General features: G+C 35.2%; 1 protein-coding gene across 1 annotated transcript in view; it reads left to right on the top strand.

Annotated features, from left to right (window-relative positions):
* Adar (Adenosine deaminase acting on RNA) overlaps positions 1-12,862 on the top strand; it is a 103,526-nt gene that overhangs the window by 66,007 nt on the left and 24,657 nt on the right. Inside the window, exons 9-10 of the mRNA XM_069830859.1 lie at positions 6,949-7,108; positions 10,778-10,929. Coding sequence (XP_069686960.1) covers positions 6,949-7,108; positions 10,778-10,929 — 312 coding nt within the window. The remainder of the gene's footprint in view (positions 1-6,948; positions 7,109-10,777; positions 10,930-12,862) is intronic.

Raw genomic sequence — 12,862 nt, 5'->3', positions numbered from 1 at the left:
TAGAGTCAAAATCTTCTGTACATTATTCTTCTTTATGGCTACCAGTAATTAAAAATTAAGCCTGTAATATGAAAGTTGTTCATTTAACTTCAGACTTTTCCATTTTCCATGATAATTGTCATTGCAATATTAAAGTACCAATCGTCATGAAGCAAATTCTTGGGATATAGTGGACTTAAACAGTTTACTTCGATATTTATAGTAATGTTTTTTTTTTTTTTATTATTAGGAATATTCCATTATACAGTGGTTCTCCTTCAACCCAAACCAATCTACTGTGGCCAAAAGTTCCTGTCCATAGCATCATCACCACTTAGTCCTTTTCTCTGCATGCTCATTGAACCCCATTCAACCAATATTCTCGTGCTCTACCCCTTCTGCCATCCAATTGCAGCTCTTCCATGATATTCAACAGTAATGGTTATATTAGTGTATTTATTCGTAGAATTCATGAAGTTAAATTTTTTTGTAAGGAATTTGAGAATAAAGAATCTTCGAATATTTTACACATATGTTTTGTACAAAATATTTCATGAATCATGCTTGTAATTTGAGCCTTACTGCTATCTTGAACTGTATTACTGTTTTAACTTCAGTAACATTGGAATTTTGGGTGAATGACGCAAGTGAAGTGGCATGCATTTATTTTATTGTCACTTGTCAAGGATAGACTACAGACTTGACACAGCTAATTTCGGGTGATGGGAATTCATCAGTCATGCAGCTTTCACGTGGTGATCTCTGTCTCTCTTTCCTTCATTCCCCCTCTTTCTCTCTATCCTTCTCTCTTTTTTTTCTCTATGTCTATACAGGGTGTTTCAGGAGGAATAGTAAATATTTTAGGGGGTAATATTATTGACTGTTCTGAATAAAAAAGTTCATATAAAAATGTGTCCAATTTTTATTGGGTACAGAGATACAGCTGTTAAAAAATTCCATATAACATGTGTCCATTCACATTACGGTTGGGGAAAACCTCGGAAAAAACCCAACTAGGTAATCAGCCCAAGTGGGGATCGAACCTGTGCCCGAACGCAACTTCAGACCTGCAGGCAAGGGCCTTAACCGACTGAGCCACGCCGATGGTCACCTATCAGTGTGCGCAATTAGAGAGGTTTCTGAGAAGAAAACACGAGCTTAATAACTGGAGAAGAAAGAATGGATATTTGTTACTTCAAATTGCAACATGAATTAAATGCCAATGTCAGGTTGATCCAGTAGGCCTACTGTTTTGCCATCAGATGTCAGTTATTGTTTTAATAATAATTTACTTTACTGATGTATTTATTTTAATCATTTATTAGACATAATCAGATGGTATGTTCCCTTCTGCGCTCTTAAACATGCTTCAATTATGTTTGCAAGATTGCGGGAAACTGCGTGAAGTGCATTTTGTTGTATTGCAAAACTCACTTGACATATATTTTCCTTTAAACTCACCAGGTTTAATAATATTATAGCCTACAAATAAAAATCACAGGACATACCATGGTTTTGCACTTTTTTCAGTACCTTAAAATTTGTGATAATGGAGTATGTGTCCCAGGATGGTTATGATTAAATTTCCTCTTGCAGTATTTGTAAGAATATATTTTTTTTCCTCATAACTATCATAATATCTCTGATTGAGGTTCTGGCTGATATGTACATCTATTATCAGGCAGTAGATCTCACTTGAAGATGTGTCAGAGGAAGAAAAATTGTTTGTATACATCTGAAGTCTGATTAGTGTAATATGTAGCTAATCAGTGATGCATGCAGTGGAGGGGGAAAGGAACTGGCTACCTTATCTCGTTATCTCCTGGCTTAGCTGCCTCATGAGTAGTGCCTTTTTGGTATTGCTTGTGAGATTCAGACCTGTCTTTGGACAGTTGACTAAACAACAACAACTGTCATAAATGAATATTCTTTGTTATAAATTATATTGAATTCTCACCATATCACACAGTATTACGTAATGAATGATGCACAGAGCAGTAAACATGTCAAACTAGCACGACACTCATAACTCAACTGTGTACGAAACTGGTTATGACTTGCAGTGACCGACCTTGAGTATGCTGGGAACACAATTCGACCAGTTTCTGCTGTTTCCAACCAACCTAACCGGCAGACACCTGATACTACAATATGTGAACAAACTCAAAACTCACAAAGAAAGGTGAAAGAAGTGCGAAAAAGTGCAATGTACAGTAATGCATGTAATAAAAATATATGGAACATAACTACTAACTTAAATAATATTCAAGAGAAAGAAAGTGCTGAAGGAGTAACTAAAGGAATTCATGTCCGAATCCATGGAAAAGGGTTGGATGGATTCTTATATGGCTTGTGATTGGGTGTGCATGATTTGGGATAACAGTTGGTGTGTTGCTTCAGCAGCCATCTTTGCTTATGTGGGACAGTTTGCATGGTCATATATGGATTACATAAAGCAAATCCTAAAAGAGATGAAGAAAGATTTGGCAGTTATCCCTAGTGCCCTGACTTAAGTGCTACGACCTTCAGGTGGGTTCTTGAATAAAACATTCAAAGGCAATGACATGAACTGATGAGGAGCATCATTAACAGTGGGAAGACAAAAAAGTTGTGCATTAGTGGTTACTGAAGGCACGGGACATGGTACCAGTAGGAATAACTGTTAGAACCTTGAATTTTGAACGTACTTAATGGAAGTGAGGATGATTTTTTGTGAGATGAAAGAGAAAATGTGGATGAAGGAAAATGTAAATTTTAAATGGATGCTAATTCTGTGGAATATAGTAATGATGAATAATCCACTGTTGTTCTAAGGCCTAAACATTTGGTGATAAATCCACTAGTTTTCTTGCATTACAGTATTTTTTAGGGATGGTATCGTGCATGAATAAGGCTGCACATCTGTTGAGATGGTCAACATTCATTACTTATTTGGATTGCACAGAATACAGTTTGGTGTTTTGTAAATTCCTGTCCTATGAAGGTGGCCAGCTAAGCACTCTTGGACTGTCCATAATCTGAACATTGTAACTGTAGATTTTCATGGCTCTTGGGGTGTTGCTCCAGATTAAAATAATTTTTCATTTCTTGTCTAGCGATATTTTCATTTCTCACTCTCAGGAAAATTGAAATGTGTTTTAACATTTTTTGAAAGACTTTTGTTACAAATATTTAGATTTTCTACTCTTTATTGCACAATTACTGGATCTGCTGTAAGATTATCCTAGTATTCAGTCCATTTAATCTAGAACTTTTAACACTTTTGAGAACTGTGATGCAACTGCTATGCGTGAATCTGACAAGATTACAGCATTTTGATTAATATTTTGTCATGTATATTAGATTTTGTAAGGTCATGAATATAGCAGAAATTTTTTCATAAAAAATTGTTGTGTTTTGACTCACTGAGTGATAAAAGGAGAAAAGAGCTTTGTGTTCATAATGTTCATTAGTTTCTAATGTCCTGGGTTAAGTATAAGTCAGATCTATTAGGGAAAAGTTTAGGGATTATCCTTTAGACTTTTTTTTGTTTGGGGAACATTACATTCTTATTTCATATCTCGTACTATAAATGTTGGTATTTTAAGGAGGATGGTAACAGATAGGCCAGCAGTATAGAGAGAATTCCAGTGAAACAATGGAAATACGGTGGACAGCAACTTCACATCAGAGTGGTGCAACTTTTTAATGATATTTGGGCACTTGAAACAATAGCAAAGGATTTGAGAACATCGTTAGTAATACCCATATTTAAAAAGGAGACAAATATAAATGCTTCAATTAAGTTACAGAGGAATTTCACTTTTAGTAACAGCATCCAAGATATATATATATATATATATATTGAATTGAATTGAATTGAATTGAATTGAATTTAAAAGGAGGAGGGCTAAGACAGCCCTAGCACTGCGACCTGAAAGATCCATTGTGCATCCCCATCATAAAATCCTAACAGTCCAATAGTTTGACGTTCTTTATGAACTGAATCAAACTACGAACTGGGACAGTTGATAGCTCTTCATGCTTTGGAAAATATTTTCCAAAGATGAGAGCTCTTTGACAGGCGAGTGCATTGCTATTGCAGTCTCACAATAGATGAGCTACAGACTCATCTTCCTGTGAACAACGTGCACAGGCTGGGTTGGTAAGATATATGTAACTATTATACAAGAAGAATTAAAACAATTAGTGAAGAGCAGTGTGGATTCATAAAAGGTCGTTCATGTGTAGTCGCCATATTTATAATTAAACAGATAATGGAAAAACGGAAGGAATTTAATCATCCACTTTATAACTTGTTTCTGAATTTTGAAAAAGCATGCTCGAGTTCAAAGACATACATTATGAGAAATTTTACAAAATTATCAAGTCCCCAATAACTTAGTAAATGCAAGTTAATCAAGGACTTAGTCAAGGCTGTGGTCTCTCTCCACTCCTATTTACTATTATTATCTATTTATTTACTTACTTACTTACAAATGACTTTTAAGGAACTCTGAGGTTCATTGCCATCGGTCCCTATCCTGAGCAAGATTAATCCAGTCCCTACCATCATATTCCCCCTCCCTCAAATCTATTTTAATATTATCCTCTCATCTATGCCTTGGCCTTCCCAAAGATCTTTTTCCCTCAGGTCTTCCAACTAACACTCTATATGCATTTCTAGATTCAGCCATATGTGCTACATGCCCTGCTTATCTCAAACATCTGGAGTTAATGCTCTAATTATGTTAGCTGTAGAATATAATGTGTGCAGTTCTGCATTGTGTAATTTTCTCCATTCTCGTGTATCTTCATCCCTCTTAGCCCCAAATATTTTCCTAAACACAAAATAAACGTTCGTGTCTTTTACACTGCACTACTTTCGACAGACAATAAATCCAATTCGTCTTCCTTGTCATCAGAGAAATCATAATCATAGACGTTTTTCATTATAGAAGGGATGACTAAATCTTGGGTTTCCCATGCTTATTTTTTTTATACTTGAAATCTTCACAAAAGACTCCCTTTAAGGGAAAAGAAATGTTCAATTTTGTTTAAAATAATAATGTCACACTTCACACAAAGTGCTTCACTAGTCTCTTCCTTAGTTCTTTTTCTAGGGATCCGCAGAAGATCTCCTTTTTCTATTAAAATCTTTCTTGGCCATTGCTATCCTCCTTTTGACTTCCTGACAGCAACTCTTAGCCTTGAATAGTTGACATTTAAATCAGAAGCAGTCTATGCTAGAAGATAAATGGAAACCTTCCAAAGGATCCATGTTTTTTAATCTTCTAATTTCTTTTTTTTTTCTCACACATCAATAATCGAATAGTCAATAAGCTTTCAATTAGATCCAAGGTTCATATGTTTAATTGCAGTAGAAGGCAAAATTTAATGGTAGTATTTTGTCCACATTGAAATTCAACCCTGTAGTAATCATCTTCATATGTTATATATTATCAGGGTTATCAAACATCCTGAATTTCCCAGGATTGTTCTGGATTTTAATGGCGTGTCCTGAATTCAGTTTTATTTGTCCCAGAATGTCAAAAAGTTTGGAAAAGTACAATTATTTGGTCATTTTTGTAAAATTATTTTAAAAATTCCATAGTCATTTTTTCAAGACCCTGTCCAACCTATGTTCAACGTTGTCGTCAATGCCGCCTGGTCCTCCTATCAGGTTGTACAGTATGTATTAGGTATTATACAGAATTTTATTTTTTACTCTCTTTGGAAGTTAATTTAAGTTGATAGGATTTAAACACTGTATCAAGCACACTTTTTTTTTCTGTTTAGATTGGCTATAATATGACATTATTTTTTTCAGATTTCATAAATAATTCAAAGGAAATTTCATAATCCAGTAAAATGTAACAAAATTAAAAAAGTTTAGGCTCTATAAAATTAGTTGTTGTTGTTGTTTTCTAATGCCAGGCATTTGACAATAAAGTCATTTGACCTCTTGCACTCCAATATTTTTCAAAGATATTGTCGTGGTGAAAATGGCAAGTTGTAGCCGATTTAAGTGAATACCATATTTTAACGTTTTGGTGGCTACTTCATTCACACACAACCCCCAGAATGTCTGGAGGACCACACCTGCTGTTGGTTGACGAGTCCACTGGACCTAGTTGGGAGATCTTGTTGATCACCAGCTTTCCCTCCTAAAGCCATTGGAGGACGATTTTAGTGCCATAGCAGGTCAGCACTAGGAACAGAAAAGTAGGAAGGGTAGGAAGGAAAGTGAAATGAACCCCTAGGCCTCGAATTTCTAATACTGTCGGGATCGAAGAAAGTAAGAGTTCAGTCAGAGGACTGGATAGGAAAGGGTAAAGAGGGAATTAGGTATTGAATAGAGGAAAATTATACCAAATTCGGCCAGTGCTAATTGATGAGTAGCCCCTCCCTTTAGTTCAGCTTGTAAAATTATGCTTACTAACAGCTGCACCACGGGAAGATAGGGATGGAACATTGGGTATTTGTCCAGGTTGGTTCCTTAAAGCCTTCAATGGGAAGGATTAATGGCTCTCCCCCCTGTATTCGACAAATACCGTTTTGCAGCTCTATAAAATTAGTTGAACTACATAAAACTAATAAAATTAGTTGTATTATAAATCGAATTAATTAAAATGTGTAGTCACATTAAGGTATGCAGTATCATCTGTCCTGGATTCTGCCAACCCTTTATATTATCGGGGATAATGAGTTCTATCTTACACTACTCCCATGTCAGAAATTAATTCTTGACTCAGACTAAAGGAGTCCAGGAGTGCAGCAGTTGGCCATTTCTAGAGCTATTATCAAACTTATAAGTTACCAATCATACGTTTACAGATATTAAATTTGCAGAAAAATTATAACTAACTATGTTATTTCTTATGAATGAAGAGCTAAAACACATTTCATAACAAGGTTTCTAGACAGCATTATTACCTGCATTGAATGTTCATGTTTAATGTTTTGATTATTTACTGTTTTGTGTTGAAGGATCTTCTCTCCCCATGAAGCTGTAACTCAAGATGATTCAATTGACAAGCATCCAAACAGAAAGGCACGCGGACAATTGAGGACGAAAATTGAGTCTGGAGAGGGAACTATCCCTGTGAAATCAAGTGATGGCATTCAAACGTGGGATGGTGTTTTACAGGTATTTTGTTAGGCATTATAATTATAATAGAATAACATATTGTGCTACAGTATGTATGTCATTCATCTCCATACTGGATTTTAAAACCTTTAGTTATATGAATAATTTAAAATTAAATAAAATTGTAGCCAGCCTGCAGACTTTTATGTTTTCCTTTATTACAATTACACTTTATTAAAGATGAAATAGTCTCTAAAATTAAGATAAAAACAGTAGCATAACATGTTTGTTACATATTCATTCCAGCTCAAAAAGGAAAAGTTTTTAAATAGAAGATAATTTGCAAACCAACAAAATACTCTATATATAGGGCGAAAAAAAATGGACCAATGAACTCAAGGCAAGAAATATTTAATAATACACTCACGTTCAAAGTGTTAGGCTACACTTAATTGCTAGAAAAACTCTTAATTTGACGATAATGTGTAAATATGGTATGTAGTAAACAATGATGAATAGAAGTGACAGTTGAAGACAATGATAATCGAAGCTCTATTGTACAGTATTAGGAATGTATGTCGTGACCATTTTTCTGAATGAACTGAAAGCAATGTCGTCGTCGTCGTCGTCGTCGAATGCCAGGCATTTGACAATAAAGTCATTTGACCTCTTGCACTCCAATATTTTTCAAAGATATTGTCATGGTTAGCCACTGACGCACAGATTTTGAGATGTTCTGAATCCATTTCGTGATTTGAGTTGCACAATGGACAAAAATGGCAAGTTGTAGCCGATTTAAGTGAACACCATATTTTAATGTTTTGGTGGCTACTTCATTCACACACAACCCCCAGAATGTCTGGAGGACCACACCTGCTGTTGGTCGACGGGTCCACTGGACCTAGTTGGGAGATCTTGTTGATCACCAACTTTCCCTCCTTAAGCCACAGGAGGACGATTTTAGTGCCATAGCAGGTCAGCACTAGGAACAGAAAAGTAGGAAGGGTAGGAAGGAAAGTGAAATGAACCCCTAGGCCTCGAATGCTCTAATACTGTCGGGATCGAAGAAAGTAAGAGTTCAGTCAGAGGACTGGATAGGAAAGGGGAAAGAGAGAATTAGGTATTGAATAGAGGAAAATTATACCAAATTCGGTCATTAACTCATCAAGCTGACCAGTGCTAATTGATGAGTAGCCCCTCCCTTTAGTTCAGCTTGTAAAATTATGCTTACTAACAGCTGCACCACGGGAAGGTAGGGATGGGACATTGGGTATTTGTCCAGGTTGGTTCCTTAAAGCCTTCAATGGGAAGGATTAATGGCTCTCCCCCCTGTATTCGACAAATACCGTTTTGCAACCGAAAGCAGCAATGTAGATTTGCTCATCCAGTTCAGAATTTAACAGTCTTTCTTTAGATAGCATTATGTGATCATAAAAGTATAACGAATTCCTCTTAAATGATGCTGCACATGTGGCCCACATAAAATGTTCTTGTATACACAAAGTAGAGTACAATGTCCAACCTATTTATGGTCACGACACATTCCTAATACTGTACAATAGAGCTTCGATTATCATTGTCTTCAACTGTCATTTCTACTCACCATTGTTTACATACCATATCCTCAACTGGCATGACAGTGAAGATAATGAATGGAGGGAATGACGTCAGGAAAAGTGAGGAATAGAGGCTTCGAGACTTGGGAGAAAACATTGTTGACGTCATCTCAAGGCTGAGCAAGAGGAGAGGGGAATAAAGACTATCAGCTGGTGAAGAATCCAGAGAAGGCCGGGAATGAAGATAAAGAGAAAAGAAGAAATAGGTCGAATAGTAAGAGAAGCACTGACAATGGGAAGCAAAGATGTAATAGGAAAGAAAAGCAACATACAATTTAAGAAAATGGTGTGTAAGTGGGGGGAAAAAGTGGCAAAGGATATTGAAAAGAAAAAATGAAAAAAAAGTGAGAAGATCATAATGTTACAAAGGTTGTGATGTGTATAATATAGTGTAAAGGTAATAATTGAAATAATGAAGTGATATAAGAAATAAGGTGAGCTAGGAATAGGAAGTAATCATGATACATGCCAATAAAGTCTAAGAAGTAGGAAAGAAAAGTTGAAATGGTTGGAATAGTTGTAGTGAAAATTGAACCTGGAATAAATAAACAGTAAACGTAGTATGAGGGATAGGAAATTAGATCTAGATTTAAATAGGTTTTGAGCGATAAATAGTAGGATGAAATAGACAAAGTGATGATGAGAAAAGAAAGGACACGGAAAGACACAGTGTAGAATAATGAAAGATAAGTGCATGAGTCGTTTAAATTATGTGAAGTGTAAGAAATGTAAAGTCAGTAAATTAATTAGTGAAGTGATGTAAATAGCAAAGTGAGCAAGGAATCTGAATTAACCATGTTACATGTAAGGACTAAGAATTAGGAAAGTAAGGAATATGGTATCAGGTGGGATAGAGAATACGAAAAAAGATTTTTTGTGTAATATGAGTATAACAAGTAAGAGATAGAAACAGTAATGAAAAGTATGTATAGTGAAAATTGAATCTGAAATAAATAGTAAACATAATGGTAGGTCTAGGGAAATTAGTTTCTAGATAGGTTTAAGAATAATAGATAGTGTCAAATTAATAAAGTGCGAAATAGATGAATTGATAAGTAAAAGAATGGACGGAAGGACACAGCATTGAATAAAAGAAGATTAGTATATGAGTCGTCCACTAAGTTTAAAATTGATGTAAGTAGTGTAAGAATGGGAATGCTGGCCCAAATACAGGAATGTGGAGGGTCAACAGGATCAAACGGTTGAGTGAAAATAAATCATATATCATATCTTACTTACTTACTTACAAATGGCTTTTAAGGAACTTGGAGGTTCATTGCCGCCCTCACATAAGCCTGCCATCGGTCCCTATCCTGAGCAAGATTAATCCAGTCTTTCATGTTGTAGTTTCGTAACAAGCTGTTTTTTTACAGTGGTGGGTTGTTAGCCCCTCGTCCAATCCCCAAACTGGAGGACTACCCCTTATCGGCTGTCCGTAACTGCTTATTCAATATATTCGCAGCTACCCTCCATATCTGGAGGCAATCTCCTCTATCTGCAACCTGAGGACACGCCATGCTATGGTAATAGGGACCCATCATACATGGATCATATCCTATCACATACCATATTTACTCGCATGATAGACACCATCGCATAATGTATGCACTCCAGTTTTTTACAATAATATGTGAGGGGGGGGGGGGGAGAATTCCCGCATAAAATTATATACAGAGTGAAAGGAGTACAACTGCATTAATTTCAAGAACAGAATCTTTAGGTTGTAATTAGGCTAAACATATGAAGGGTACACGGGAATAACGATCAAGGTCCATTTTAGAAAGTTTCGAGAAAAACGAATTTTAAAGTTTAAGCACTTAATACTTTGTTATGTGTGTATTTAATAGAAATTGATGTAGTGGAATGTCAAGAATGATGATTTCTTATTACTAGCTAGACCACATGATAGTACTTCTTTTCCACTATAAGATAGCATTATTAACTCAATTTCGATTTTTGATGGACCTTGATTGTTTTTCCCGTGTACTCTTCATATTGGTAATTTTTAGGTTATCAAAATTGAACCTTGCTATTAATGTACAGTATGTGTGTGTGTGTATCTAGCCTTTGACAGAGACTGAAATTCTTATGCTATGAAAATCTTTATTTGCAGGGTCAGAGACTACTGACAATGTCATGCTCTGACAAGATTGCCCGCTGGAATGTTGTCGGGGTACAGGGTGCATTACTCTCACACTTTGTGGAGCCTATTTATCTGGAGAGTATTGTACTCGGAAGTTTATTTCATCCAAGTCACATGTACAGGTGGGGCATTAGTCACAAGTTTCTATATTTCTCAAGATTATATTGTTTCAGTGCATGACAATTATAAATAGATAAATGCTCATCTTACATTTTATACTGCTAGGTTCATCTCAGTGTGCACATATTTGTGATATTAAGTGTAATTTTAAAAGTATTTATGAATTTTAGGTGATTTTTTGTTTATTCACCTTGTGGACACATTCCACAGGCTTTGTATAACAATGTATTTTAGTTCTCTATGTTGATGCAGAGCTTAAATCTTTAATATAATTTCTCATTTTAATGTTTATACACTCTGTACGAACAGTTATAGCTTTACATCACTTATACATTTGTATTTTGTTGTACACACCATGATACAGGAAACAAGGATCATAGTCTTAATAGAAAAATTTTCATGAAAATCCAAAGTTAAAATTTTATTATATTACAAAATGAATTTCTAAAAATTATTAGTGTTACAAATTTTCATAAATAATTATAATCGCAATACACCAAATTTTAGGATGTCCCTTTCACTGTAATACATATATATATATATATATATATATATATATATATATATATATATATATATATATATATATATATATATATATATATTCATAAGTCCATGAAACATTTTAAAAATTAATAACTACTAAATGACACAACAGATAACAAATTATTTTACACTAAAATAAAGAGAAACTCTCCAAGTTTTGTTACATACGTCATAGATGCTCAATATGTCCACCTTCGCTGATATGGCAGACATTCATGCGGTAATCCATCTCACCCCATATACACTCCAACATGTCATGGATGACCAGAGCTACGATAGCTGTAATCCGGTGACTAATTCCTGGAAATCAGCAGGGAGCAGAGGCACATAGACAATATCCTTCACAAAACCCCACAAGAAAAAGTCATACGGAGTTAAATCCACTGATTGTGGTGGCCACTTCATTAACGCGTCATCTTCTCATCCTGTGTGTCTGATCCATTTCTGTGGCAAATTTCACGATTCACGATTTGTTTGCTGGATCCTGGACATCCTTGCAAAGGAGCGGTACATGGACACTCTTTATCACGGAATTTCACATACCAGTTTTTGATACTGTTGGAAACAGGTGCTGCCTTTTGAAATTGCGCTCAAAATCGTCACTGCATAGTCACAATGGACGAGGTCCTTGCATATTCCAACACACAAAATGATTGCTCACGTTTAGTAAACGCCATTTTGACTCTATTGATAACTACTGCCACTTTGCGATAAATCATGGCAACTAAGAGCGGGGTTTTCTTATTTAAAAAAACTTGGAGAGTTTCTCTTTCTCTTGGCATATCAATTACCATGATCTGTTGCTTACTTTATTTGTTATTAAACTTTAAAATGTTTCACAAACTTATGAATAACCCTATACAGTTATTTGTTGGTAGAGGGATTAAAAAAAAAAAAAAAAGCAGTATGAGATTGAGAACCCATGATCAGTAATGCCAGTAGAAGGTAAAATATGTCATTACATTGCCTGGTATTTACAGTCCCTTTTGCAGGTTTCTTTTTCCATTAGGATTATAATTTAAAATTTGTTTTGGGATTCTAAACTGATTAATTCTTTCAGTGTGGCTTTTCCAATTATTGCGCTAATTTTGTATATAAAGTCTTGAGTAAAATTGTGCAGCCTGTGAATTATACTTTTCTCGTGGACCAATAATACAATGCCAAAGTGCTTTTGCCGCCACCATAATTATTTGTACTAAAGGTGAACTACCAGAATATTGATTGTATTTTTAATTAATTTTATATGTCTTCATTCGTTTGTGATCAAATAATGATAGGCAGCTGTTCGCATCGTGAATCACATTTCTAAACTCTGTAACCTTCCTTCTTCTGTTTTGATGCTCCAGACCTCACTCCACATACCAATATTGGCTAATCATTTTGAATACT

The sequence above is a fragment of the Periplaneta americana genome, chromosome 7 (genome assembly GCF_040183065.1).
Source record: "Periplaneta americana isolate PAMFEO1 chromosome 7, P.americana_PAMFEO1_priV1, whole genome shotgun sequence".
Classification (NCBI taxonomy): Eukaryota; Metazoa; Arthropoda; class Insecta; order Blattodea; family Blattidae; genus Periplaneta; species Periplaneta americana.
The sequence above is the reverse complement of the archived record's forward strand: the minus strand, read 5'-3'. Positions and strand labels throughout refer to the sequence as shown.